Source organism: Bombyx mandarina, chromosome 19 (assembly GCF_030267445.1).
Source record: "Bombyx mandarina strain Sakado chromosome 19, ASM3026744v2".
NCBI classification, from domain to species: domain Eukaryota; kingdom Metazoa; phylum Arthropoda; class Insecta; order Lepidoptera; family Bombycidae; genus Bombyx; species Bombyx mandarina.
Genome location: NC_143225.1, coordinates 1,928,032 through 1,954,020, shown reverse-complemented (window position 1 = coordinate 1,954,020; position 25,989 = coordinate 1,928,032). Strand labels below are relative to the sequence as shown.

Genomic DNA, 25,989 nt, shown 5'->3' with positions numbered 1-25,989 from the left:
CCCCTACCTACCTACCCGTGCGGACTCACAAGAGGTCCTACCATGTGTAAAAATTCATTGTGTTACAGAGTTAACATCCAAAATCGAATAAGTAGTAGGGTAGACAGATAAAAATAAATATATAAATAAAACAGCGGCTTGGCCGTGCCATATTGCTGAAGTCCATAAGAAATGGTTATCACTCGTCTTAGAACAAATGATACATTATATATCTATATAGTGCATCCAGATCGGCATCCAGAAAATTAATAATTAAAAAAATATAATTATATATATACATATTATGTATTTTTTTATTTTATTTAATTTTAGTATGATAATGCCTTTTTGCAACAAACAGTCAAAGCTTATGATTTCATCTGTAATAATATCTGCTGCAACACTCATTATTCTACAATATCTCATTTTGGCTATCGAATGCAAGTGCTTTTGAACCTAATCTACTGAAGTAAAATAATTAAGTGATGAATAGCTTACTGCTTATAATCAAACATTCTGTTTTCAGTAATTATTCTGCGATAATCTCGACAATGGCAGGCCTTCTCATTCTCGATCTGAAGTCGCGTCTCGATGGTTACAAATGTCAGTTCAATCTCAAATCACCAAAGCATCCATTTATAACCGTACTGGAGAAGAACAAAGGCGCCGAAGATGATGTGCTGGCTCAGATGCATTCTCTTTGCACGCATCCTGATTACACGTAAGTAATCTATACATATCAGAGAGTTGAAATATAACTAGAGGAGCAAACCTCAGAGCCTCGCGTACACCAAAGTGTAGCCGCTTTATGCGACGACGATGTAGCTTTGAAACTAAATTAAACATTTTAAATTAAACATATATCCATCTCTCTTACTCTAGTTCACTAGTTGCGCGGCGTATCGTTAATTGGATAAAGATGGTAATATTACTTGAAGCAGAACGATTTATGTTGCCTGCTATAAGAAATATTTCGCCAGAATATTTATTATTTAGGCGAAAATTAATAAATAAAATAATTTAACTAAAATAATTTTGAATAAACTTAAATGAAGTTTTTTTTATTGCTTAGATGGGTGTACGAGCTCAATAATAATAAAACAAATAATTTATAATTGTGTAATAATTGTATTTGTGTGTTTTTTGCTATTGAACCCATTATTCAAAGAATGGTGACTGAATGAATGTATGGCTGAAACTGTACAGATTTTCATGAAACTCTACAGTTTATTTAGGTTCTGGAATAGGACACAGTATATTTTTATCCTACGGAAACGGAGCCAAAGAGAGACTTTATAGTCTTTTCCTTTATTTTTTTACAGTTTGGAATACATAAGTGACATATTAATTTTGTGTAAATGGGGAATCATACCCGGGAAAATGCACGGATGAAGAGATTAGTTTAATGTGTACCGAATTATTTTTTTATTCAGACGCATATTCGGAAACCATTGTGGTAGCCAGAATCAACTTGATGATCTGCCTCGAAAATTTCTGTATTTCATTAATATAAAAATTTCCTATAATCATTCGAAAACCAAAAGATGTTTTACTGGCAATACTGAACCTTAATTTCATAGCCTCTTCTTGATCTTTAAAATCAGTTTTTGTTTTATTTACAATGAAAATCAATACAGAATTGATAAAATTATGTGTGAAAAGTAATTCCGCTTGCCTTTTTGTGTATTTCCGACCTCAAAAGGCACTCTTTCACCACAAATTTACCCATTTTTCAGGACGTATTACTTGGACGACGGCACGCAAGTAACTAAATGAAATAAGCCGGGCATACGCCTGTGGGCTTATGTTCAGTGGTTACGCGTTGACGCGGTAACTACTCACCTAGTATATTTAAATCAATGCTTATAACCATCATTTGTAACCAGTTCTCCCGTTCAATGATATTTTAATACCAACAAAAATAATATCAATTCCATTGTAGAGTTTCATCGAATAGTCTAGAACTCCTTAGAGCAGTCTTCCTCTGGTTGACGTGTAACCCTCAACGAGACGGGGGCTCGAGGCCGTGGCAGCTGTTGCTGAGTCTCCCCCAGGGCCAAGCTAAGTCATTGCTGCTCCTAGCATGCCTCAGTTGTCAACAGGTATGTGTGTAGTCCAATATTAGTCCTTAAATTGAAATTTACTTCACACACACACTCCCGTTGTTAGTCTGTGTGTGAAAAACCATTCACCACAGACACAGCCCACTGAGTTGCTCGCCAGATCTTCTCAGTGGGTCGTGTTTCCGATCCGGTGGTAGATTCTGCGAAGCAATGTTCTTGATAGGGTCAGTGCTAGCAACACTCCCGGTTTGAGCCTCGTGAGCTCACCTACACGCTAAGGCTACATATAGCCTGATATAGCCTCTCAAGGCTATCAACATAGGTAGGAAAAATAAATAAATATACTGATAATATTATCCGACCCGGTGAACACAAACGCTGGGAAACTTCAGCGCCTGTTGTAATATACACATGTACATATATGTACGTACGTACGTACATATGTGTACATATATAGTTTATTATTATATTGTATTGTATTGTGTTGTATTATTTTAGTATTGTAATAAACAGAAACGGACTTTGCTTTTTTTTTTAATAATTTATTGGCCGGTGGCCTTATTAGACTGATAGTAATATCAAAAGAGTTCAGACAGAGCTTCCGCACGCTTCGACGGCTGACGAGATAAGAGAGCGAGCACTTTTTTTTATCCGACTGTGCTGATAGACTTGAGAGGCTATTTCAGCTTCACCCTAACGTGTAGGTGAGCTCATGGGGCTCAAACCGGAGTGATAGCTAACACTGACCCTAGCAAGAGGCGTGCTTCGCAGAGTCTACCACCGGATTGGAAACGCGACCCACTGAGAAGATCCAGCGAGAAATTCAGTGGGCTGTCTGTTGGAAGCGAGCGCAACGAACGCTGCTCCTTAAATAGGCTGTTGCAGTGTTGCCACTTTGTATTTTTATTTTCTTCCAACAGTATAGTATATTTTATTATAGTAATGCAAGTAGTGAATAGCGATTTGTTAATTGACTTTCAGATATGCAACCCGTCGTTAATAGAGAGAGCATTCAGTGCTTACTCGGCTGTCACCGATGCCGCCATTTACCAGCAGGATAAAGAGACGGTTATGGCCTTACTGCCCATGCTGGCTAGAATCACCAATGAGCTGATCAAGCATGGGTAAGTTTTTTTATTTTTTTATTGCTTAGATGGGTGGACGAGCTCACAGCCCACCTGGTTTTAAGTGGTTACTAGAGCCCATGGACATCTACAACGTAAATGCGTCACCCACCTTTAGATATAAGTTCTAAGGTCTCAGTATAGTTACAATGGCTGCCCCGCCCTTCAAACCGAAACGCATTACTGCTTCACGGCAGAAATAGGCAGGGTGGTGGTACATACCCGCGCGGACTCTCAAGATGTCCTACCACCAATAAATCTCTTTTGATGTTTACAGTCGTGACCCGCGTCCTTGTTACATCCTGATGGAGCGTTGCTTCAACCTGGACGCTGCGGAACTCAGGACCGTCGCCGGCCTGGTCCTGATGATCTTAGCTGACAACTTGCCCCACACGTCGGCTCTGTACCTCCATGAGCTTTTCAACTTGTGTAAGTGAAGCTGACAAAGTCCAAATTGACGCCGGTACATGGATGGTCCTGACCGCTTTAAGACATGATAGATTTCTCAAAGGGGAGCTCACAGAAGTTGTCAGGGATGCTGTCATGAGTGATTAGTAGTTTTTTTTTATTCATGTTTTGCTCAATGTCGTTCTTTTATTGAGAACTCTCTGGTGGTCTGCAGTTTCGCCAGCGTGGGTCATACTTTGTATCGCTTGGGCGGATCCTCGTGCTTAGAAATAGTATGGGAGGCAGCCTATGTAGCTTCCCAGGGTATAAAAAACGGTTTTTAAACCGAACTTTGTTCGGATATTGAATCGGTAATAGCATGAAAGCGAATTCGAAACAAACAGATAAAAAACGTTGGTTTATGAAGTATTACTCATTTCTATATACTTCGATAATATATAAAAAGACGGTTTCTACGGTTATAATAAATTATTAAAAAAAAGGAAGCAATAAAAAAACAGGCTTTTTTTATTGCTTAGATGGGTGGACGAGCTCACAGTCCACCTGGTATCAAGTGGTTACCGAGTCCATAGACATCTACAACGTAAATGTCCCACCCACCTTGAGATACGAGTTGTAAGTTCTCAGTATAGTTACAACGGCTGACCTGCCCTTCAAACCGAAACGCACTACTGCTTCACGGCAGAAATAGGCAGGGTGGTGGTACCTACCCGCGCGGACTCACAAGAGGTCCTACCACAAGTGAAACTGTAATATAAACGACCCGTTAAGAAATCTTTATAAATCAAACAATCTCACTTTCAGGTTTGAATATTATAAATAAATACGCGTACACACAGATCTCGATCAACTACCTGATCGCTCTAACGTTACAGTGGCTTAATATGCCATCTTATCTCACCGCTTCTGCTTTGAAAAGTGCATCGAGAATCCTCGATATTTACCAAGAGGGCGCCGGAGAGGACACCAGGATGTACATGACGAATTTAAATTCGAATAAAACATTTCAAACATTACTGCACACGGACAAACATCTTTCAATAGTCTACAATTTGAATCGAAACTATGAACGTCTGCGCGACAATCCGGACAAATTAAAATGTTGGTTGTCAGATATTAGTTCTCTAGATAACACGGTCAAATACGACATGTTGCCACTATTGCTCGGTGTTGCCATGTCGCAAAACATCGAGGGGGATCAGGAGGAGATCGTGTTGCAATCATTAAATATTTTAATTGATCTGGTTGATTATAACAAGGATATGTCTGTTCAACTTTTACCGATCTTGCTCTATAAAATATCGCACGATATATCGCCGTCTATCAAAATGGAGTGTCTGAAGGCTTTACCGCTAATGGCTAAGAGCAAGGTGAGTTTTGGTGATTTACATAATTTTATAGTTGTAATAGTGAAATTAATAAAATTAAGGGCGTGCAATTTGGTGCACGTGAAAGAAGTGAAACTTCTTTTGGCGGCGTGTAGTATTGTAGTTTTCTTCATTTTTCATTCTTAAATCAAATATATCTTGTAATGGGGAATTCTGTATATGAGAGAAACGACCTAGCTCGCTTTATTCTGTACCTTTCTCCACGGTGGAATGGTTCGCGAGACGCTTTGTCTATTATCTCACGCTCTTCCTAAATTGTATCTTTTCGCTCTAGCCGTAACGTATCTGCCGCGAGTTAAATTTCACTCTCAACGCGCTTAAAGAAGTTTCACTTCGAAAAGTATAAGTTACTTTCTACTAAGCTAAGCTATCATACCAGCTTATTCTACCAGTACTCCTTACCCAATTTCTGATTTAACAGTGGGACAGATTATTGCCACGCCATATAACGCAATAGGTTACTATTTTTTTCCCTACCTAAGCTGTTAGCCTTGAGAGGCTATTTCAGCGTAACCTTAACTAGTAGGTGAGCTCACGGGGCTCAAACCGGAGTGATGCTAACACTGACCCTAGCAAGAGCAGTGCTTCGCAGAATCTACCCTCGGATCGGAAACGCGACCCACTGAGAAGATCCTGCGAGATAACCTAATGTTAGAGAATTTGTCACTACCCGGCCCCTCTACTCAGTGACGTCAGGCGGTGGGGCGAGAGTCACGTCATCGCGCCAGGCTAGCCGGCTGGTTTAGATCGCCGGTCACTTGGCTGCGGGCGCTCGGATGCAACGGACGTGTAATCCAGTGCTAATTATTGTGGTGTCGTGATTGTTTTTCGTTCTGATAAATCATCCTTAGAGTATCATTTTCTTATTTTTAAAAGAACCTCTTTCACTTCTGATTTCTAATACTAAAATAATCTCAATTTTACAGGAAAATGTGCCAACAATAGTGTCGATATTGAACAAGCTGAAGGTCAATAAAGGTGTGCCGATTTCGTTCCTGATCAGTCTGTATACGAGTCTAGGTGAAACACAGGCAAGTTGGATACATCGCAGGCAAGCGATACGGAACAAAAAATGGCGTTTATTGTTTACATACTTGAATTTAAAAATTATTTAAATTTCGTCAATAGCCCACTTTTTTTTTTCTCTTGGAAATTTTATGGCCTATGGTAGCGAACCCTTTAAGCCAAGTCTTAATTTTATTCTTACATTCTGTTATAATATGAAAAATGAGATGAAGTGATTAATTTAAGGCTTTAATCAATTAGGATGTAATTAAATGAAACGAGATGAGATGGGATGAAATATAATCTCAGTAAAATGGTGGTTATTTACTAAGACTATTTTAGTAGACATTTTTGTCAGAACCACAAAAATTACGTCCAGCGGCTGTATTTCATTTTCCTACAGATTTCATAGATGGTAAACAGTTAATAAACCATTGTTATTACACATTCAAACCTGAAGAAAGACTAAATGAACAAAATATAACAATTCACACGACTTCGCTCCTCGCGTTCCCCCCAAAAATTCTACATAGTCACAAATTGACTAAGCCTAAAGCCTAAAATAAAGATTAAAAAAATATATTTCGTATATGGCAACATTGGCATTTATATGTTAGAGACGGAATACAATAATCAATTGATATTACTAAACGAATGTAATGTGATAAATATTTGAGTCCTTATCCTCAAAACAGTTCTCTTTTCTGTTCTCCAGGTCCGCTGCTTTCCATACCTTCAGGAGTTGTTGGTTGACCCCGGCGCGGGGAGGCCAGACGATCTGAAGTGGGAAGTCGACGTAGCTAGGGCTCTATCGGTCAAACGCATCTGCGAGATAAGGTAGGCTCAATACTGTCAGAGACTTTTTGGCGGGAACGCGAGGAGTGAAGTTGTGTGAATTGTTTTATTTTTGTCTATTTAGTATTTCTTCAGGTTTAAACGTGTAATAACGGTGGTTTATTAACTGTTTAATATCTGTGAAAGTGCACAAATGTGGGAAAATGAAACAAAGCTGCTTGACGTAACTTCTCGGGATCCTCCAAAAAGTTCACTGAAAAAAATCTCAGTAAATGACACCATTTTACTTGAGATTATATTTCATCCCATATCATCTCATCTCATTTCGTTTAATTTCATGCCAGTTGATTAATGTCTCAAATTAATCCTCATCATTTCGTTTCATTTCACTCTATATTATCATTTTTCATAAAAATTAGAATAAGACATGACTTAAAGGTCTTAGTTACCAGGTCATAAAATACCTTTAAAATATTAAGTATGTGGCGCCGTTTCGCTGCGATGTCTTACAAGTTTCGGTAACCACTACGCAGTAGGTAGACCGCAAGCTCGTGTAGACATCTAGAGCAATAACAAAACTATTGAACAGGGGCTCGTCTCACGGCGTGGAACTGGTGTCGGTGATCTCGACGCTGTTGAACCGCTGCGGCGACAAGTCCGGGTCGGCGGCGACCTCGGCCGCGCTGCAGAGCATCGCCCGGCTGTGGCGCAGCGCGTCCATTGCGCCGCCGAGCACGTGGCGCGCACTGGAACCCAAACTGGGACGCGACACACGACCTCTGGTGCAAATCAGGTGACTCACTTGACGCAACTTGTTTTCTTTATTGCACTAATAGGCAGATGAGCATACGGCCCACCGAATGGTGAGTGGTTACCGTCGCCCATGGACTTCAGCAATGCCAGGGGCAGAGCCAAGCCGCTGCCTATTATGTCACGTTTAAGGCAATTTCGGCAATAGTAATAGATTTTTTATTTATTGCCTAGATGGGTGGACGAGCTCACAGCCCACCTGGTGTTAAGTGGTTACTGGAGCCCATAGACATCTACGACGTAAATGCGCCACCCACCTTGAGATATAAGTTCTAAGGTCTCAAGTATAGTTACAGCGGTTGCTCCACCCTTCAAACCGAAACGCATTACTGCTTCACGGCAGAAATAAGTAGGGTGGTGGTAACTAACCGCGCGGACTCACAAGAGGTCCTAACACCAGAAAATCTGATACTATAGGTCTTTTTTTATTGCACTAATAGGCAGACGAGCATATAGCCCATTTGATGGTGAGTGGTTACCGTCGCCCTTGGACTTCAGCAATGCCAGGGGCCGAGCCAAGCTGCTGCCTGCCGTTTATGTAATGCAACCGATAATGTCACTTTTTAAGGAAATTGCGGCAATAGTAATAGGTCTTTACCTATGAACATAGTGTTGCGATACTGGTCATTTGAAACGTAATTTATGATTAGCTGGCAATCAATACTAAATTAAAATTGAGTTTTTAATTAAAAAAATCTGTGAATCTACTTTGAAATTGAAATTGTTTGTTATTATTATTATTAATGCTTTATTTCAGTTATTTTTTTTTAAAACCATAACATTTTGTTAGTAATAATTACTTATAATCTATGTTAGTAACTTAAAAAAAATTCTAACACATAACTATCATTATATACATTTTATACCATTATATATATATTTTTTTTCTCCTTCCAAGTCCCTACTGCAAAGGCTATTGATCAGCAGTCCCTCGATCTTGCTCGATATGATTCTCAAAAGACTGTTGCCACTGTCACGAACTCGACGCAATAACGATGCACTTCTCTTCCGCATTATTGCAAAGAAGTCATCGGTGTGAGATGTCGCAAACATTGTGGATGCACTACAAAAGCGCGGCAGTGACAACACCATTTATTGATTCGTATTTTATTTTTACTATATTTGTATCATTTTTATCAATATCAACACGATAAAGATAACAGTAGTTTTATTATGGAAAACGAGTTCCGTCGCGGTAGCAATGCCGCGTAAACGATTAATGACAGCAGCTAACAACGCGAGCATCAAAACAATATTGGTTCATTTGCGTCAAATTGGCAAGACAAGAAAAACTTGATGAGAGAGATTATGACACGAATTGAACGATCGCCAACGCGACGACCGCGTTAAGGTATGCCTTGCGTGGCGTAACATTTTTTTTTCTACCTAAACTAATAGCCTTGAGAGGCTATATCAGCATCGCCTTAATTAGCAGGTGAGCTCACGGGGCTCAAACCTGACGACGTTGCTAACACGAACCCTAGCAAGAGCCGTGCTTCGCAGAATCTACCACCGGATCGGAAACGCGACCCACTGAGAAGATCCGGCGAGAAACTCAGTGGGCTGTGTCTGAGGGTTGGCATAACAAGGGATAACACGAAGCGATTTTAAACCGCATTGTAACTTGCGATGAAAAGTAACTTATTTAAACTGTAAGCAGTCATTATGATGGCTAGACCCTGGCTCAACACTTAGGCAATACCCCAAACGAAAATATACTCCTAGTGTTATGGTAATTTTTTTGGTGGTCTAGTGCCCGTCGTAGCCTAAGGGATAAGACGTTCGGTGCATTCGTGTTGAAGCGATGCACCGGTTTTCGAATCCCGCAGGCGGGTACCAATTTTTCTAATGAATTACGTACTAACAAATGTTCATGATTGACTTCCACGGTGTAGGAATAACATCGTGTAATAAAAATGAAACCCGCAAAATTATAATTTACGTAATTACTGGGGGTAGGACATCTTGTGAGTCCGCCCAGGTGGGTACCACCACCCTGCCTATTTCTGCCGTAAAGCAGTAATGCGTTTCGGTTTGAAGGGTGGGGCAGCCGTTGTAGCTATACTTGAGACCTTAGAACTTATATCTCAAGGTGGGTGGCGCATTTACGTCGTAGATGTCTATGGGCTCCAGCAACCACTTAACACCAGGTGAGCTGTTAGCTCGTCCACCCATCTAAGCAATAAAAAAAAAGAAATCGCAATCGCATGGCGCCTTCGTATAATATGAAAACATTTGAGTATCGGTTTCATTCTATGCAAACGCGTCATCTACGTCAGGGAAACCTTGGCACTGACTTTGAACTTGTTTTTGATTTGAAGCAATGCCGGAAACATTAGACATTGCAAGATGTTAATTATATATGCGTGTAGCAGTTGTGAGAAACTTGGACGTTTTCGTTTTCTAATAACAAAACATTACATTAACAAAATATTACATGAAGTATGGTTCCGGAGCTAATATCCGTGGAGTATTTATAAATACGCCAACGGGATTCAGATTTTTGATAGAACTACATACTTTTATTTGCCGATAATTATAACTATCTTCTTCTATATCGTTCCCTCACTGCTGAAGTCGTCGTGGCCTAAAGGATAATGCGGAGTTTACATTACGAAATTAGTGTCATGCATGTTGAACTCAGTTTCACGAAAGTAGTTTCGATATATGCGAAAGTAATTTCGTTAAAAAATTAGTGTCGCGAAATCCACAGTATCGCAGTAACCATGGCGCCTTCAGCATCAAAGCTATAATTTGCTATATTCAATGTAGCTAAAGAAATGCTTATATACATATAAACTTATAAAAAGACTATCAAGAAAAAAAAAGTTGGTACATTCGAGGATGGTCAACAAGAAGGCATTTAGGTGCAATGAAGTTAGTCTCTGAATTAGCAGATGAAGATCCTGAGAGTTATAAAAACTATTGTCGAATGAGTGAAGATAATTTTGATTTTTTACTGTAGGTGTTTCGGGACCCTTGTCATTGATATTCATTAATAAGATCTATATTTTTTTCTGTACTCCATCGTTGGTTTGCCATTTTCAACGCTTGAAGCGCGTCCGAACTAACAATACACACGTCCGCACAGCGCAGGCCCTTTCGCGACATTAGTTTCAGGTCGCGTCTACACTATGAAATTAGTTGCATGACACTAATTTCACCAAAAAATCGCGCAGGGCACGAAACTAATTTCCATGCATGAAATTAATGCATGCATTACGAAAGTATTAAATTACACGTGAAACTGTTGGTAAAACTAATGTCACGAAATTAATTTCACGCCACTAATTTCGTAATGTAAATTCGGCTTTAGCGTCGGGTGCATTCGTGTTGAGCGATGCACCGGTGTTCGAATCTCAGGCGTTTGTGCCAATTTTTCTAATGAAGTACGTACTCAGCAAATGTTCGCGATTGACTTCCACGGTGAAGGAATAACATTGTGTAATAAAAATCAAACCCACAAAATTATAATTTGCGTAATTACTGGTGGTAGGACCTCTTGTGAGTCACCGCGGGTAGGTTCCACCACCCTGCCTATTTCTGCCGTGAACCAGTAATGCGTTTCGGTTTGAAGGGTGGGGTAGCCGTCGTAACTATACTGAGACCTTAGAACTTATATCTCGAGGTGGGTGGCGCATTTACGTTGTGGATGTCTATGTGCTCCAGTAACAACTTAACATCAGCTGGGCTGTGAGTTCGTCCATCCATATAAGCAATAAAAAAAAAATCCTACCGATGATACTCTACGAACAGCGATGGTCACCTTTACGAATTATCTTCAAAGCTATAGGAGAAAATTGGTTGCACTATAAAAATCTTGTGTAAGTGAAATTCAAACCATCAAAATTAAACTTGTTCATATAGATAGGCAGCAAGGGTCACGGCTCACAGATACACCAATTTGCAGAACACGACAATTTATTGATTCATGTAACAAAAAAAAAAAAACCTTTAGGTATATTTACGAAAATATTATAAGATTTAGAAAGATTACTTACAAAACTTCTTTAATACGTTTAAAACGTGCGGAAAGAGATATGCGTCCATGTTTCTGCCCCACACGTGGTCTATGTGATTAAATAGATCCCTAGACATTTGCCGGTATTCGACAATATTGGGCAAACTATTTAGGAGTAAACGCACGTCCCTAGCCGAGGTCAACTTGTCGTTTTTGCCGACAAACAGAGCCACGGGCATGGTCACGTTACCGAGGTCATATTCCGGTGCGCTCACCGCATTGTAAACCTTCAGATTCTGTGCTCTTCCAAAGTCGTATTGGCTGAATCGAGTGTTCTCCGAAATTTGCGCCAAATGCATGATATTCCGTCGCGACGTGGCCGTCGGGTAGTGATTTAGGACAACCGGAACGAATTCCTCCTCAAATTCTTGCTCATCCTTCCCGGCTAGCTCGAAGAAAATGTCACGACAGATCCGAACTCGCATTACGGTCTCAGTGCACCAATATCGGATGAATTTTCTCAGTGAGGGACTGAAGATTTCCTCTTCGTCGAACGCCAAGAGGACTTCGTTGATGACTATTCTGCTTTGTATCATTAATTCAAAGACTGTCGGTACGTATGTCAGGAAACAAACCGGCCCTAAAGACGTTAAAACTCTCACTTTCTCGTTGTATTCAGGTCTGGTCGCGCCCAGCACGTAGAAATTCGTGTTTCCTTGAGAATGAGCGACCGCGCTCAATTTTTTGACTCCATTTACCTTTAAAATGTGGTTTATGAACGCGGGTAGGTCGTAGTAGCCGACCTCGTGGAATGTAAACTCCCAGAACCGTTTATCGCTGGGTTCCAGGATAACGTGGCGACGCGAGTAGGTGGATCCTCTAGTGTTAGCAGCCCACACGTCGTAGCCTTCTCTCGCTAGGGTCGCAGCTAAAGAATTCTGCCCTCTCAATATGAAAGTATCGGCTGAATCCACGATACCGTGTAACAGGAGTACTGGTCGCCTCTTATCTCCTCTGATATGAAACATTTTGAGTATGTAACCGTCTTCTGTTTGAACGTCGATTTCTTCAACAGAAAATCCACATTTGTAACCTAGGGATGTGAAATTCGATGCGGCTTTTATATAGTTACTTCGTTTTCTAGCTAAGACTTGGACGAGAAGGAGTAGAATTACTTTAATTTTCATTATTTTTTTTTAAAAAAAAATCTCGCCAGCGAACGCGTCAGCTAACAGACCGTTTCCGTAAATAAGTGTTGAATGTTATATTTGCGCAATCTATGTCGTATCTATGCTCGATACAATAGGCTAATTTAAATTTTTCACATATGCACTTTTATTTTTAGACAACATCTTTCCAAATAGATTTAAAAAAAAGGTGAAGTTAAGTCGCTGTAGCTTCCTGTCAATACAAACTTCATACAAGAGCCGCGAATAATTAATTGAAACCGTGAAAATTTACAGAATTAACTATCTATCACACAATTTTGAACAACACAAATTCAATCCAAAATTCACGGGATTAAGTAGCAAAATTCAATGAAGATACTTAATGCCTGTAATTGTCTTTTCACTAATCAGTGTGTAAATAAGAACTTTTAATATTTATAGTGGTACATATAATGATTTTTACGGAACAAAAATCCAAAACACAGCGCAATCAATGGTCAGACGCTAAATTATAGTTAATAACTTTAATAAAGTTATATCCGCCAACGTAACGTATAGTATAAATGGTCCAGAACGATATTATTCAAGCGGAAGGTTAAATAAAACTGCAACGCGTAGTTGTTCAACCTCTTAGCAACTTGTTCACCTTAAACAAGGTTATTTTCTATATATTTTGGTGTTTATTAATGACATTTATAAAGTCGTCGTGGCCTAAGCGATAAGACATCCGGTGCATTCGTGTTGAGCGATATACCGGTGTTCGAATCACAGGCGGGTACCAATTTTTCTAATGAAATACGTACTCAATAAATGTTCACGATTGACTTCCACGGTGAAGGAATAACATCGTGTAATAAAAATCAAACCCGCAAAATTATAATTTGCGTAATTACTGGTGGTAGGACCTCTTGTGAGTCTGCGCGGATAGGTACCACCACTCTGCCTATTTCTGCCGTGAAGCAGTAATGCGTTTCGGTTTGAAGGGTGCGGCAGCCGTTGTAACTATACTGAGACCCTTAGAACTTATATCTCAAGGTGGGTGGCGCATTTACGTTGTAGATGTCTATGGGCTCCAGTAACCACTTAACACCAGGTGGGCTGTGAGGTCGTCCACCCATCTAAGCAATAAAAAAAAACATAAGCCTCGTTCCAAGAAGGACACGTTGTGTACTAGAATACGTACATACATGCGTAAGAACATAACGTGTTCCGCATGTTTTGGAAGAATGTTTCTAGTTCGTTTGCTTATTTTGGGCATTTTGAATATTAAATACGCAACTCCTGAAGCATCTTGAGGATCGCGAGCTGAGAACTGAGTGACGACAGTAAGGTTTCCGTCACGGTCGCTCAGCTGGTGATCTACTTGTTTACCTTACTCATAGATAGGCTAGAGTCTTGCTGTCAGCCTTGATATCGGAAGGCCTTCATTAAGATCCTGCACAGGGCATTATGGTATTTCGTGTTTTTTTTTTAATAAGGGGGCAAAAGAATTTGTGCGTGGCACAGATAAAAATCCGTTGTTGTTCTATCCTGTATAAAACTAGTACTTTTTGGCAGGAACGCGAGGAGTGATGTTGTGTGATTTGTTTTATTTTGTCTATTTAGTGTTTCTCCAGTAGTCTTCTTAAATGTGTAATAACGATGGTTTATTGACTGTTTAATATCTGTGAAAGTGCACAAATGTGGGAATATGAAACAAAGCCGCTGGACGTAACTTCTCGGGATCCTCCTAAAAAGTCCACTGAAAAAATCTCAGTAAATGACCACCATTTTACTGAGATTATATTTCATCCCATATCATCTCATCTCATTTCATCCCAGTTGATTAATGTCTCAAATTAATAATCATCTTCATTTCATTTAATTTCACTCCATATTACGACTTGATCTAAAGGCGACTTGATCTATCTATAATATTATTATACTAATATCTATTACTAATATCTATAAATACGACTTGATCTAAAGGTCTTAGTTACCTGGTCATAAAATCCCTTTAAAAATAATGTATAAAACTACCCTCAATGCAGCGTCTGTAACCTGCTTGCCGAAGTGCCAGCCCTAAGGGTGTCGACTCCTGACTACGACCGGCTGATCAGTGCCTCCTGCCGCCGGCTCTGGGCTTACGTGGCCGATTCGAATCATCCTGAAGTGGTGGAGGCAGCATGCGATGCCTTGGGTGGATATCTGTTGGATGACTTCAAGCTTAAGGACATACCAGAGGTAAACTAATTTTAATACAGCGTTACTATTAAGGATTATATTTAATACGGACGTCGAAATTATTAGTGCAGTATTCAGTGATATTGAAATTTTAACAAACCAGCTATAGGCTTGACTGTTTCCCTAGCATTGCTGATGTCCATGAGCGATGATGACTACTTATCATTAGTTGCGCCATATGCTCATCTACCTACAAAACCAATAAAAACATTTACTAAAGCTCATGTGTCATGTAATTAATTGTTTTTTAAGACTTCCACTATTTTAGATCCAACTATTTCTGTTCTTCTTCGTCGCTTTATTCATTACTGAAGGTCGTATACCTGAAACTTGACCGTGGCCTGTCTCGTGAGCTGTTTCCACCTCGTCCAGTCCTCAGCTTCTCGTAGGGCTGCCCAATTAGGGTCTTTTTTTTTGTCACACCAGCGGCTAGATAATCGGCCGCGGGGTCTCTTTCCTTCCACCTATCTAATCTCGTGTAATAAAGTTTGTTATTTATCAATTTCATAGTTAACGTAACCGCGTTCACGGCCCACTGGTGTTAAGTGTTTTCCGGTGACCATACAGATCACTGCGTGGATACCGCCACACGCCTCGAGCCGCGAGAGCTAAAACCCAATTGCATAGTCATAATAGCAGTATCGACCTTGAAATAGGGACGCGTTAATCCTTCGCGCATTCAAATCGGCACCACACTAGAAATTCCATTCCACGAAGCCCTTCAATAATCGGACACGCTGGAGGGAAATTGCAAAAAGTTAAATCCTGTTGAAATACGATAGTCACGACCTCAAGCACCGGTCATCGTTTTCGTCGAACCCGTCGTTTGCGGCGAAGGGCTCGGCGAGTAAATTAACCCACAGACACAGCCCAATTGGTTTCTCGCCGGATCTTCTCAGTGGGTCGCGTTTCCGATCCAGTGATAGATTTTGCGAAGCATGGCTCTTGCTAGGGTTCGTGTTAGCAACGTCGTCAGGTTTGAGCCCCGTGAGCTCACTCACTAGCTAAGGTTACGCTGAAATAGCCTCTCAAAGTTATCAGCTTAGGTAGGAAAAAAAATGATGGTCACAACCTTCAGCAGTGAGGAAATGAGGTGAGGAGGGACTCATTCGTGTCACAAAGGGGCGGGGCGGAGGCGCCTACCAGTGTGGGCCACCGCCAACACAAACAAAATTGTTATTTTTAATTTTAAGATCTACAGACGCACAGTCAAACTCCCTGCCTCGTACTGCAAGACTCCAGCTGACGCGGCGAGGAATCCAGAAGACGTTCTCGAGTATATTCCGTGTGAGTTAACGTACAGTTTCACGGTCCACCCGGTGATCGCAGTCCTTGGACATCACTACGCAACTACCGCCATTCAGCTTGAGACTTGAGGTCTGTGTGTCCATTGTACACTATCACGGCGGTTCGAGTTTTCAAGCCGCAATTCTATATTGATTCGCGACAGAAATCACACATACCGTTTAATATCTTCAATAATATTATTGGTAGCGACCGGGAACTGAACCAATTCTCTGTAGTGTAATAAATACATGTTACTTTTACTATCAATGTTAACTGAAAAATTCAAATTAATATTTAATCCGATTTTTAATGAAAACACATATTATGTACTCGTTAACAGTTCTTAGCAATAAATAAGAATATATGTGGGTAGTTGAAAAACTAAAAAAACCCGTTTATAAAGCATCTTTTTTTTATCCTTTTGGTACTAAAGGTACGTCACTCTCGACAGAAGGATGACATTCCGCCCCCATATAAAGACGGTACGCGACCGTGCCGCCTTCATACGAGGACGTCTCTACCCGATGATATGCAGGCGAAGTAAAATGTCCCTTAGAAATAAGGTGACACTCTACAAAACTTGCATACGCCCCGTCATGACCTATGCAAGTGTAGTGTTCGCTCACGTGGCCCGCACTCACCTAAAATCATTTCAAATTATTCAATCACATTTTTGCAGGATAGCCGTCGGAGCCCCGTGGTTCGTCAGGAACGTCGACCTCCATGACGACCTGGACTTAGAGTCCACCAGTAAGTATATGCAGTCGGCGTCGATGCGCCACTTCGACAAAGCGGCACGACACGAGAACCCTCTCATCGTGGCCGCCGGTAACTACATTCCCGATCCTGCGGAAATAATGGAAAGCAGTCGACGTCGCCCCAAACACGTCATTTCGGATCCTCCCGATCCACTAACGGTGCTTTTAGGTACTTCAAGCACCGGTCACCGTTCTCGTCGAACCCGTCGCTTGCGACGAAGAGCTCGACGAGTAAATTAACCCTCAGACACAGCCCACTGAGTTTCTCGCCGGATCTTCTCAGTGGGTCGCGTTTCCGATCCGGTGATAGATTCTGCGAAGCACGGCTCTTGCCAGGGTTCGTGTTAGCAACGTCGTCAGGTTTGAGCCCCGAGAACTCACGTACTAGTTGAGGTTACGCTGGAATAGCCTCTCAAGGCTACCAGCTTAGGTAGGAAAGAAAAGATGCGTGCTCAAACATTATGTTAGATACGAACAAACAAACATAGCGCTCTAATAAAAGTATGTACAATAATTGTGGTGGTCAGGCGAGGTGTGGCCAGAAGTGTTCAAGTGCAGTAACCAGGCTGCCCTGGGCGGAGTCGCGCGGCTGACGACCAGGCTGATCGAGCGCGAGATCAAGGGGTACAGGAGCGGCGTGTACCATTTGGAAGCCAAAACTGAGCCCATGGGCTACAACCACCTCCAGCCGTTCAGCGTCATCAGGGGCCTGATGGAGTGTTTCAGGAAGCAGGTAATTTTGTTGTTGTTTTGATGGTTGGACGAGCTCACGGCCCATCCGGTGCTAAGTGGTCACCGTATCCCACAGACATCAACAACGTACCTTGAAACATGAGTTCTAAGGTTTCCGTTTTTACAGTTCAGCCACTGCCCCATCTTTCGAATTGAAGCGCCCTACCATCAGTAATTAACATGTAGGAACGGAACGGTATGGATGAATGAGACAGATATGGAGCATGACTGTGTGAGAGAGATAGGAGATGTCGTGTTAGGAAGTAAGAAAGACGGCGAATGAATGCGGAACACTTAGTTTTATTTTTTTAAGCGAGAAGAGGGTAGTTGGCGGATGCAATGGCAGACAGACGCAGTATAACTCTGAAGAAGCAAGACTTTTAAATTGTAGTTACATAGATTAAGACGATTAAGACGAAATAAAAAATCAAGTTTGTGTAAAGTCATCCACCCTTTTACTGGCCCACCCTGAATATAAAACCCCACATAATATATATTTTTGAAATGTTAAAATGAAATGTTAGAAATTATCATTTTTTCTCTAGCCTAATCTATATATCTATATCTATCTTCTATCTATATATATATAAAAATGAATTGCTGTTCGTTAGTCTCGCTAGAGAACGGCTGGACCGATTTGGCTAATTTTGGTCTTGAATTATTTTTTTAAAAGGTTTAAAAGGTAGATAAAATTAAAAATAGAAAATGCTCGGAATTAAATAAAAATAACAATTTAGTTTTCTCTTTGATGTGTCCCCTGTCGGACCGGGCGGTTTCCTTTTGTTTGTTTTAAGTTTATTTTATACAAAAGCTTAAGTCTTTCATTTATCGATTGAGGCACTACGAAGTCTACCGGGTCAGCTAGTTGTTTATATATCTGTTTGTTGTTGTTGTTTTTTTTGTTTTATTATAATCGCTCTGGATTGTTGTCCTTTAGTGAATTTTCAGTTATCATCAAACGCTACTTACTTATCATTAAACGCTGCTATATGAAATTTCGATTAGAGTGAAATGAAATTTTACGTGACGTGTTGAGATAATGTAGAATTAGGCCGGATAGCGATACCTTCCCGTGCGGGCTTCGTTATAAGGTATTGCTAAGTGACTTTATAGCACCGTATGCGCGATATGTCATTAGAAAAATTGGTGCGGCTTGCTGGATTCGAACCCCGACACAGACGCATCGCTCGGTACGAATACACCGGGAGTCTTATCCTCTAGCCACCACGAAATGTTTCCATGTTTCCAACAGGCAACCTCACCCTCGTTCGACTACTCGGACGAGATCCTCCTGGCGATACTGCAGGCCCTGACCTCCGACTACCCCCGACCGCTGCCCCCCATAGACCTGTGTTTCCTGCCAGAAATGTTTCACCGCGGCCGCCAGTGGAAAGAACTGTCCGTAAGACTGGCTGCCCGGCAGGCTCTGGTCTCCATCTCGGCAAAGAGGATCATGGATAACTATCTGCAGAGTATCGAGGCGGAGAACTGTGATGTAAGTATTCGAAGAGTGGATGAGTGGACGAGCTCACAGTCCATCTGGTGTTAAGTGGTTACTGGAGCTCATAGATGTCTACAACGTAAATGCGCCACCCACTTTGAGATATAAGTTCTAAGGTCTCAGTATGGTTCCACCATCCTATGGTTCCTCCTACCACCAGTAAAAAAGAGGTCCTACCACCAGTAAAGTTGAGTCCCTGAGTTAGCCCTCATTTTCCCAACAGGAATCTGATATCCTGACAGTTTATGAACTCCTGCCGACCCTGTGCCGAGGGATGCCGCCGAACTCCCTTCGAGCTCCCATCGAGAAGACCCTAGGCAGGTCCCACGCTATCGTCTCAAAGACCAAGTCCTCGGATAATCCAGAGGAGCTGCTGTTCGTGAAACTGCTGGTGCTCATCCGAAGATGCTTGGAATCGGAGAAGATACACGACGCCAACAGGAAACTGCTCTCTCAGATCGTCGAGAATTATTATTCTGTTATTGACGAATCAAATGTGGTAAGCATCTTTCAGGGTTTGATGTGTTAAGGTCTACAGCAGTGATGGGCAAAGTACCATCCTAAATATTCTAGTCGGCATTTTGGCGCGTAAAATAAAATCTGACGTTTATAATAATTGAAAATCTTCGAATTTTTAATGAAAGCTCCAATACATCAGGGGTATTTTGAGCTTTCAGTATCTCATAATTAGCTTGCCATCATTATAATTATCTCGGCAGTCTGTTGTCAGGTATTAGTTTATTTATTGGAAAAAAAAACATTCTTTTCACCTATCTATCACACGCCTCACGTCTCACAAGGCGTAATAGTAAAAAAAAATTTTGTTTATCAAAAATGTTTAATACAAAATGCATTTTTTCTATAATTCTGCCCCTCCTCTAGAATTTCTTAAACTTTATGGCCCGCCATTAAAAATGTTTGCCCACCACTGGTCTATATCTGGTGTTATCACGTCGCGTGTGTCGACTTCGGCTCTTGTCCACCATTGAGCGCTTGTCGCAATCCTCGTTTACAACAAAGTAACACCACGGAAGGGAACCTATCCCAAAAATTTCAGCGAGAAAAAAAGATATAGTGCCCCCTTGTGGGCGCTGCAGGCTTAAAGGCGGGCAATAAGAGATCAGAAAAAAAATGGGGGCCTTGGGTAGAGACTAGGGAGGCGATTTGTAATTTCATTTAGGAGCACTCTTCTCTTAGACACTGATAGAGCTCTCGCTATACTGGTTCTTAAGTAGGTGAAAAAATGGGGGCGCTAAAAATAATTTATTTGGAAAGGGGGCAGTAGACAAAATAAGTTTGGGAACCCCTGGTGTGGGCGATATATTGTCTTTTTCATGGTACACAGTCGTGGGACACATATGTAGAGACGTGCCGAAGTCTATCGTCAGCTCATCTGGAGCGCATGACGTCGCCGTCGTCGTGGTGGGAGGCCAGCGGCGAGGCCTTGAGGCGGGCGTGGCGCGTGAGGTGTGAGGTCGCGCGGGGGGCGCCCGGGGGGGTCGCGCTCGTGTGGCTCAACGAGATGATCGACGCTCAAGCTTCCAGTCCACCGTGAGTCGTGAGCAAACGTGCTCTAATTAGATTATTTTTTTAAATCGATTTTTTTTGTCGATTGACAATAATTGGAATACGACGAACATAACTTTTTTATAGATCTTAAAGCTATATACAATAAACCCTCCTGTACCACGGTATTTGACAACGCGGTTCCACTCTGATACGAAGAGAAAAAATCCCCAAAACCGTATACTTATTATTGCTTTTATAAGACGGTAATTCTATATCACGATTTCTGTTTAAACTTAAGAAAATTACATCACGCACTATGAACACACAATATAATATGGGAGTAGCCGAAAATTTGCTATATTTAGATATATATAGATATTTATGTATTTAGATATATACATAGATATATTTGAGATGTTTCATTCAGAAAAACCACTTTCTTTTGTGTACTGGCTTATTTTTTTATTGCCTAGGTGGGTGGACGAGCTCACGGCCCACCTGGTGTTAAGTGGTTACCGGAGCCCATAGACATTTCGCCACCCACCTTGAGATATGATTTCTAAGGTCTCAGTATAGTTACAACGGCTGTCCCGCCCTTCAAACCGAAACGCATTATAGCTTCACGGCAGAAATAGGCAGGGTGGTGGTACCTACCCGTGCGGACTAACAAGACGTCCTACCACCAGTAAGACTATAAAGTCGAATTGACCTGACAGCGAGCAAGACTTCTCCCTGCGCTGCATGGCGCCGGTGCTGCAGGCGGCAGACCCTGGCTCCGCGGCCGCGAGGGACTGGTTCCTGCAGCTGATGGCGCGCACGCAGGTCGCCTTCAACGAGTGGGTATCTGTGATGGACGAGCTCACGGCCCCGCCGGCGGTAAGAGGTTACCGAGGCTCGGACGTCACTCAAAGTGATTTTAGTGTTATGCCGGTAAGAGTGGGAATACTTAACGACAAAGGGAAGATCCTCTGAAGTATTCCAGATAGTCTGTATCACAATTACAGCACAATCGTATTTATAGTAAAAACCAAAACTAGTCAATAATCTTGTGTCTTTACCACTTTGCCAAATAAGATGCGCCGGCCACATGTTGCAGGGGGCGTGGTTTAACTGGCTTTGCACACGGCACTTTTTTATTTTTTTTTATTGCTTAGATGGGTGGACGAGCTCACAGCCCACCTGGTGTTAAGTGGTTACTGGAGCCCATAGACATCTACAACGTAAATGCGCCACCCATTACTGCTTCACGGCCGAAATAGGCAGGGCGGTGGTACCTACCCGCGCGGACTCACAACAGGTCCTACCACTAGTAATTACGCAAATTATAATTTTTGATTGATTGATTTATGATGTGACGTAAAATCGTATGATTTCGGTGCTGTGATGTTGAGATGTGCGAGTTGACTTGCTCACTCGCTACACTTCCACCGAGCGGGTGATATTGCTCGGTAAATCGACGGTCCGAATGTTGTTGTTCAGAACTTGTATATCCGAAGACTTATCTTGCAAATGTCGTAAGCGGTACACACACACAAATTTATCAGAACGAAACGTAAGCAGGCGTTAGTCGATGCGGATAGGCTCTGACTAATATCTTGCGTTGTATGATGGCTACCCGCCACAAGAGTAATGCCATCTATCGCCGAATAGTCGAACGAATATCGAAGGACCTAGTAGCACCAAGAACACTCGAAAAGTAAAACGCCATCTATTGTCAAATAGCGGGAGCTACTACTAGAGATGTGCGGAATATTCTCAATAATTATAGGAGTGAGGTATCGAATATAAAAGCGTTGCAGAGATGGCACGCAGTCAGTCAGTAATCGGAACTACTCGAAGCGAAACAGCGAACGGATCACCTGAAGCGAAGCGGAACAAGCGAATTGAGAGTTTTAAAGTGTTTGTTGAATGTTTTAAGTATTCTAAGTGTTGAATACAGATTTTAATTCATACTTCGGTGGAATTTTATTTATCTCGAACCCCAGCGTGTAACATTATAGTACAATCTTTATTTTGGACGGTAGATTTAAAGTTGAATTACAAACGAAATATATCAGTGGCCGGACTATAGGTTGTCCATCAGCAGATTTTAGATTTTCGGTTGTAGAAGTCGGTTGAGCTCGGGATTGGATCGAATCTTCCGTTAATATCTGAACTGACTGTGAGCTAGTGCTTTATGGCTGAAGTCTTAAGTAAGAAATGTCTTAGAACGGAAGACTTGTCGGCCAAGCTGTACCTGTGCGACGTGTTCGTGCTGAGCGTGGTGACCCTGAGCGGGCATGGAGCCCTGCGGCCCGGGGGCGGAGTCGCCGGCGACCGCGCCGCCGCCCGCGCGCTCTTCCCGGCCGCCGTCGCCGCGCTGTTCAGCCGAGAGCCCTGGGAACAGTCTACGCCACAGGTATTCTTAATTACTTTTTACTGGTGGTAGGACGTCTTGTGAGTCCGCGCGGGTGGGTACCACCACTCTGCCTATTTCTGCCGTGAAGCAGTTATGCGTTTCGGTTTGAAGGGTGGGGCAGCCTTTGTAACTATACTGAGACCTTAGAACTTATATCTCGAGGTGGGTGGCGCATTTACGTTGGAGATGTCTATGGGCTCCAGTAACCACTTAACACCAGGTGGGCTGTGAGCTCGTCCATCCATCTAAGCAGTAAAAAAAAAACCACCCTGAGATATCAGTTCTAAGGTCTCAGTATAGTTACAATATAGTTACATAGATACCAAATACATGGTTTCTATTCAAAACAGAACTGTACTAATTAATATTTTCCAGATCCTGGAGTGGTTGTGTCACACGCGGATCTCGGTGTCGGACCCCCGCATGGCGCAGTGCTGTCAGCGCGGCCTGCTGTCCATGCGGCACGCGGCTCACTTCACGACGCACAACACTTGGAGCAAATTGTGAGTTACGATCAACACTCTCAGTATTTTCTTCACCAATTGGATATTTAGCGCTGAACTAAGGGACCCCCGGCCCCCCTTCAGACGCGGGGAAGGGAGGGCCGGGAGGAGGGGGGGTCCGGGAGGATCCGAAATGACGTGCTTAGGGCGACGTCGACTGTAGTTACCGGCGGCCACGATGAGAGGGTTCTCGTGTCGTGCCGCTTTATCGAAACCGATCTTTAAACGTTATTCATCATATTTCAATATTTTTTCTTCAACATTTTTTTTTTGCTTAGATGAGTGGACGAGCTCACAGCAATAAATAAAAAAGTATACCCAAGACATACGGGGTGATATGTTGGGGCAATCTTTCGTCACAAAAATGATAGCCAGCGCCTAGATGTATCTGGAGGTCACTGACGTCTACGGAACCAAGACATCTGCTGATTATAAGCATCCAAAATAACAAGGGGAATCTTAAATTGGAACTTCAGTCCAAAATTAAAGATTTGCAAAGGGAGAGAAGAATTTGAAAGCACCCCTACTATTCTATATAAATTTGATCTATTTTAACAATAGGATTTTTGTATTTCAGAGAAAGTCACCTCGCCAGAGAAAACATTGAAGACTGATTATATTTAAAATTATAGATCTGAAGTTGATTATCATCGCATTAAACTAATGAGAACTTATACGGCTTTTGTTGTAATTAAAATTAATTTTACGGTTTAATCTCGCATTTTTATTCTCATAATATCTGGGGACGAAAGGCTTTAAGCTACATTTTATCTTTGTAATTAAAGGTCCGCTTTATTTGGTACTAGCGACCCACCCTCGTTTCGCTTCGGAACATTAAATTTTATTATTGATAGCCGAGTCCCGCGTTGTTACCCGCGCTTATTGTCGTACCGCGGGTGAAGCCGCAGGGCAAAGCCAGTCTAAAAAAGTTACTCCTTATATCATCAGCTACCTATTAGTGAAAGTCTCGTCAAAATCGGTCCATCCGTTCCAGAGATTAGCCGGAACAAACAAACAGACAGCCAGACAAAAATTGTAAAAAATGTTATTTTGGTGTATGTAAGGTATACTCGTATATATTCATATGCATGTAGTAAAAAGCGGTTATTTCAATATTACAAACAGACACTCTAATTTTTTTTATATGTATAGATTAGCATCAACAGTTCGATGTTTTCAATTTGAATTTCAATTTAGTTTACTCTAGTTTAGTTTATCTTTAAATGTCTCTCCCGTAAAGTTACAAAGATGTTGCTTAAACTAAACATCCTTTTAACTCTCGATATACCGCTTTTTACAAAGTTTCGAATACTTCACAGTTTAAGTGCTCACGAGTGCTAACCGCGACAAAATGAAAATCATGTAACCAGGGACATCTTAAACTAGGATGCGGCCCTCGGGCACACAAGAATTTGAGGCCCTTTTGGAAAGTAAAAAAAGCGAATTATAATAACATTTTCTTACTGAGTTTGAGACCATTTATTATAGGTAATCAAATACAGTATGATAAAATATATCATTAATGATATTAGAATGCTGATAGTTTTTTGGTTACGATTTCAATAACGGTTTCTTTCGAGATTTCTGTTGAGCAAAATCTTCTATTATAGGCATAATACCTTCTGATTACTGATTTGTGAAAAAAGTGTACTGTGCCCGACAAAAATGTTTTGAGAATAAACGTGTGAGAGAAATTGTCGGTCTTTCGGGGCCTCCTGAGAATGGGGGCCCTGGGCACGGGCCCCGTGTGCCCTTATTGTGAAGACGGTATTGCATGTAATGAGATTAAACCGGAAAACTGTAATTATTTATATCTACGACAAATATTGAACTAAAAAAATATGTTTTTTTATGAGACGTGTTTCGTGCGATTGAGATAAGGAACCATAAGGTCGGATCTAGTGCTTGCATGAAATGATTTTATACGGATTCGTGAAAAGTCCGTTTTGTTTATGTAATCTCCACTTTTATTAATTTTATTAAATTTAAATAAATACATACTCTTTTATCGTTTATTCTTATTACAGATAATCTATAATATAAATTGCATTTTCAGATATTTGTTGCCCTTGTATACGGCCCACCTGATGGCGAGTGGTTTTCGTCGCCCATGGACGTCAGCAATACCAGGGGCAGAAGGCGCTGCCTACCGAAAACTGTTCACTTGAAAATGTTGCAAAAATTTAATATCTAAGCAATAAAAAAAAGCTGGTGGTCCCCCTACAAATGGTCCCCTGGCCGACCCGCCGATCAGTTCTTTAATAATACCGTAGCTCTCCGGAAACACCCGGAGGGGAGCTCACTTCAGACCTCTCTGGTTCTTCCTCAAACTAGGTTTGCAGAATCCTCGGTGATAGGCAGCGGCTTGGCTGTCTC

At 41.6% G+C, this 25,989-nt stretch overlaps 2 protein-coding genes across 2 annotated transcripts in view; one reads left to right on the top strand and one right to left on the bottom strand.

Annotated features, from left to right (window-relative positions):
* The window catches only part of LOC114244607 (focadhesin), a 31,808-nt gene extending 7,481 nt beyond the window's left edge, over positions 1–24,327 (top strand). Inside the window, exons 2-19 of the mRNA XM_089735208.1 lie at positions 506–700; positions 1,922–2,081; positions 3,024–3,166; positions 3,444–3,595; positions 4,379–4,944; positions 5,889–5,993; positions 6,683–6,804; positions 7,352–7,555; positions 14,733–14,925; positions 16,119–16,212; positions 17,498–17,703; positions 18,955–19,197; positions 19,427–19,702; positions 20,549–20,754; positions 21,429–21,548; positions 22,921–23,110; positions 23,486–23,613; positions 24,191–24,327. Of these exons, the coding sequence (XP_089591334.1) occupies positions 506–700; positions 1,922–2,081; positions 3,024–3,166; positions 3,444–3,595; positions 4,379–4,944; positions 5,889–5,993; positions 6,683–6,804; positions 7,352–7,555; positions 14,733–14,925; positions 16,119–16,212; positions 17,498–17,703; positions 18,955–19,197; positions 19,427–19,702; positions 20,549–20,754; positions 21,429–21,548; positions 22,921–23,110; positions 23,486–23,613; positions 24,191–24,227 (3,340 nt within the window). The 3' untranslated portion in view covers positions 24,228–24,327. The remainder of the gene's footprint in view (positions 1–505; positions 701–1,921; positions 2,082–3,023; positions 3,167–3,443; positions 3,596–4,378; positions 4,945–5,888; positions 5,994–6,682; positions 6,805–7,351; positions 7,556–14,732; positions 14,926–16,118; positions 16,213–17,497; positions 17,704–18,954; positions 19,198–19,426; positions 19,703–20,548; positions 20,755–21,428; positions 21,549–22,920; positions 23,111–23,485; positions 23,614–24,190) is intronic.
* On the bottom strand, positions 10,737–13,033 carry LOC149500793 (lipase 1). The gene has a single exon (XM_089735210.1). It carries the CDS (start codon positions 12,718–12,720, stop codon positions 11,566–11,568), a length of 1,155 nt encoding a protein of 384 aa, XP_089591336.1. The 5' UTR covers positions 12,721–13,033; the 3' UTR covers positions 10,737–11,565.
* Positions 24,328–25,989: the final 1,662 nt, after the last annotated feature.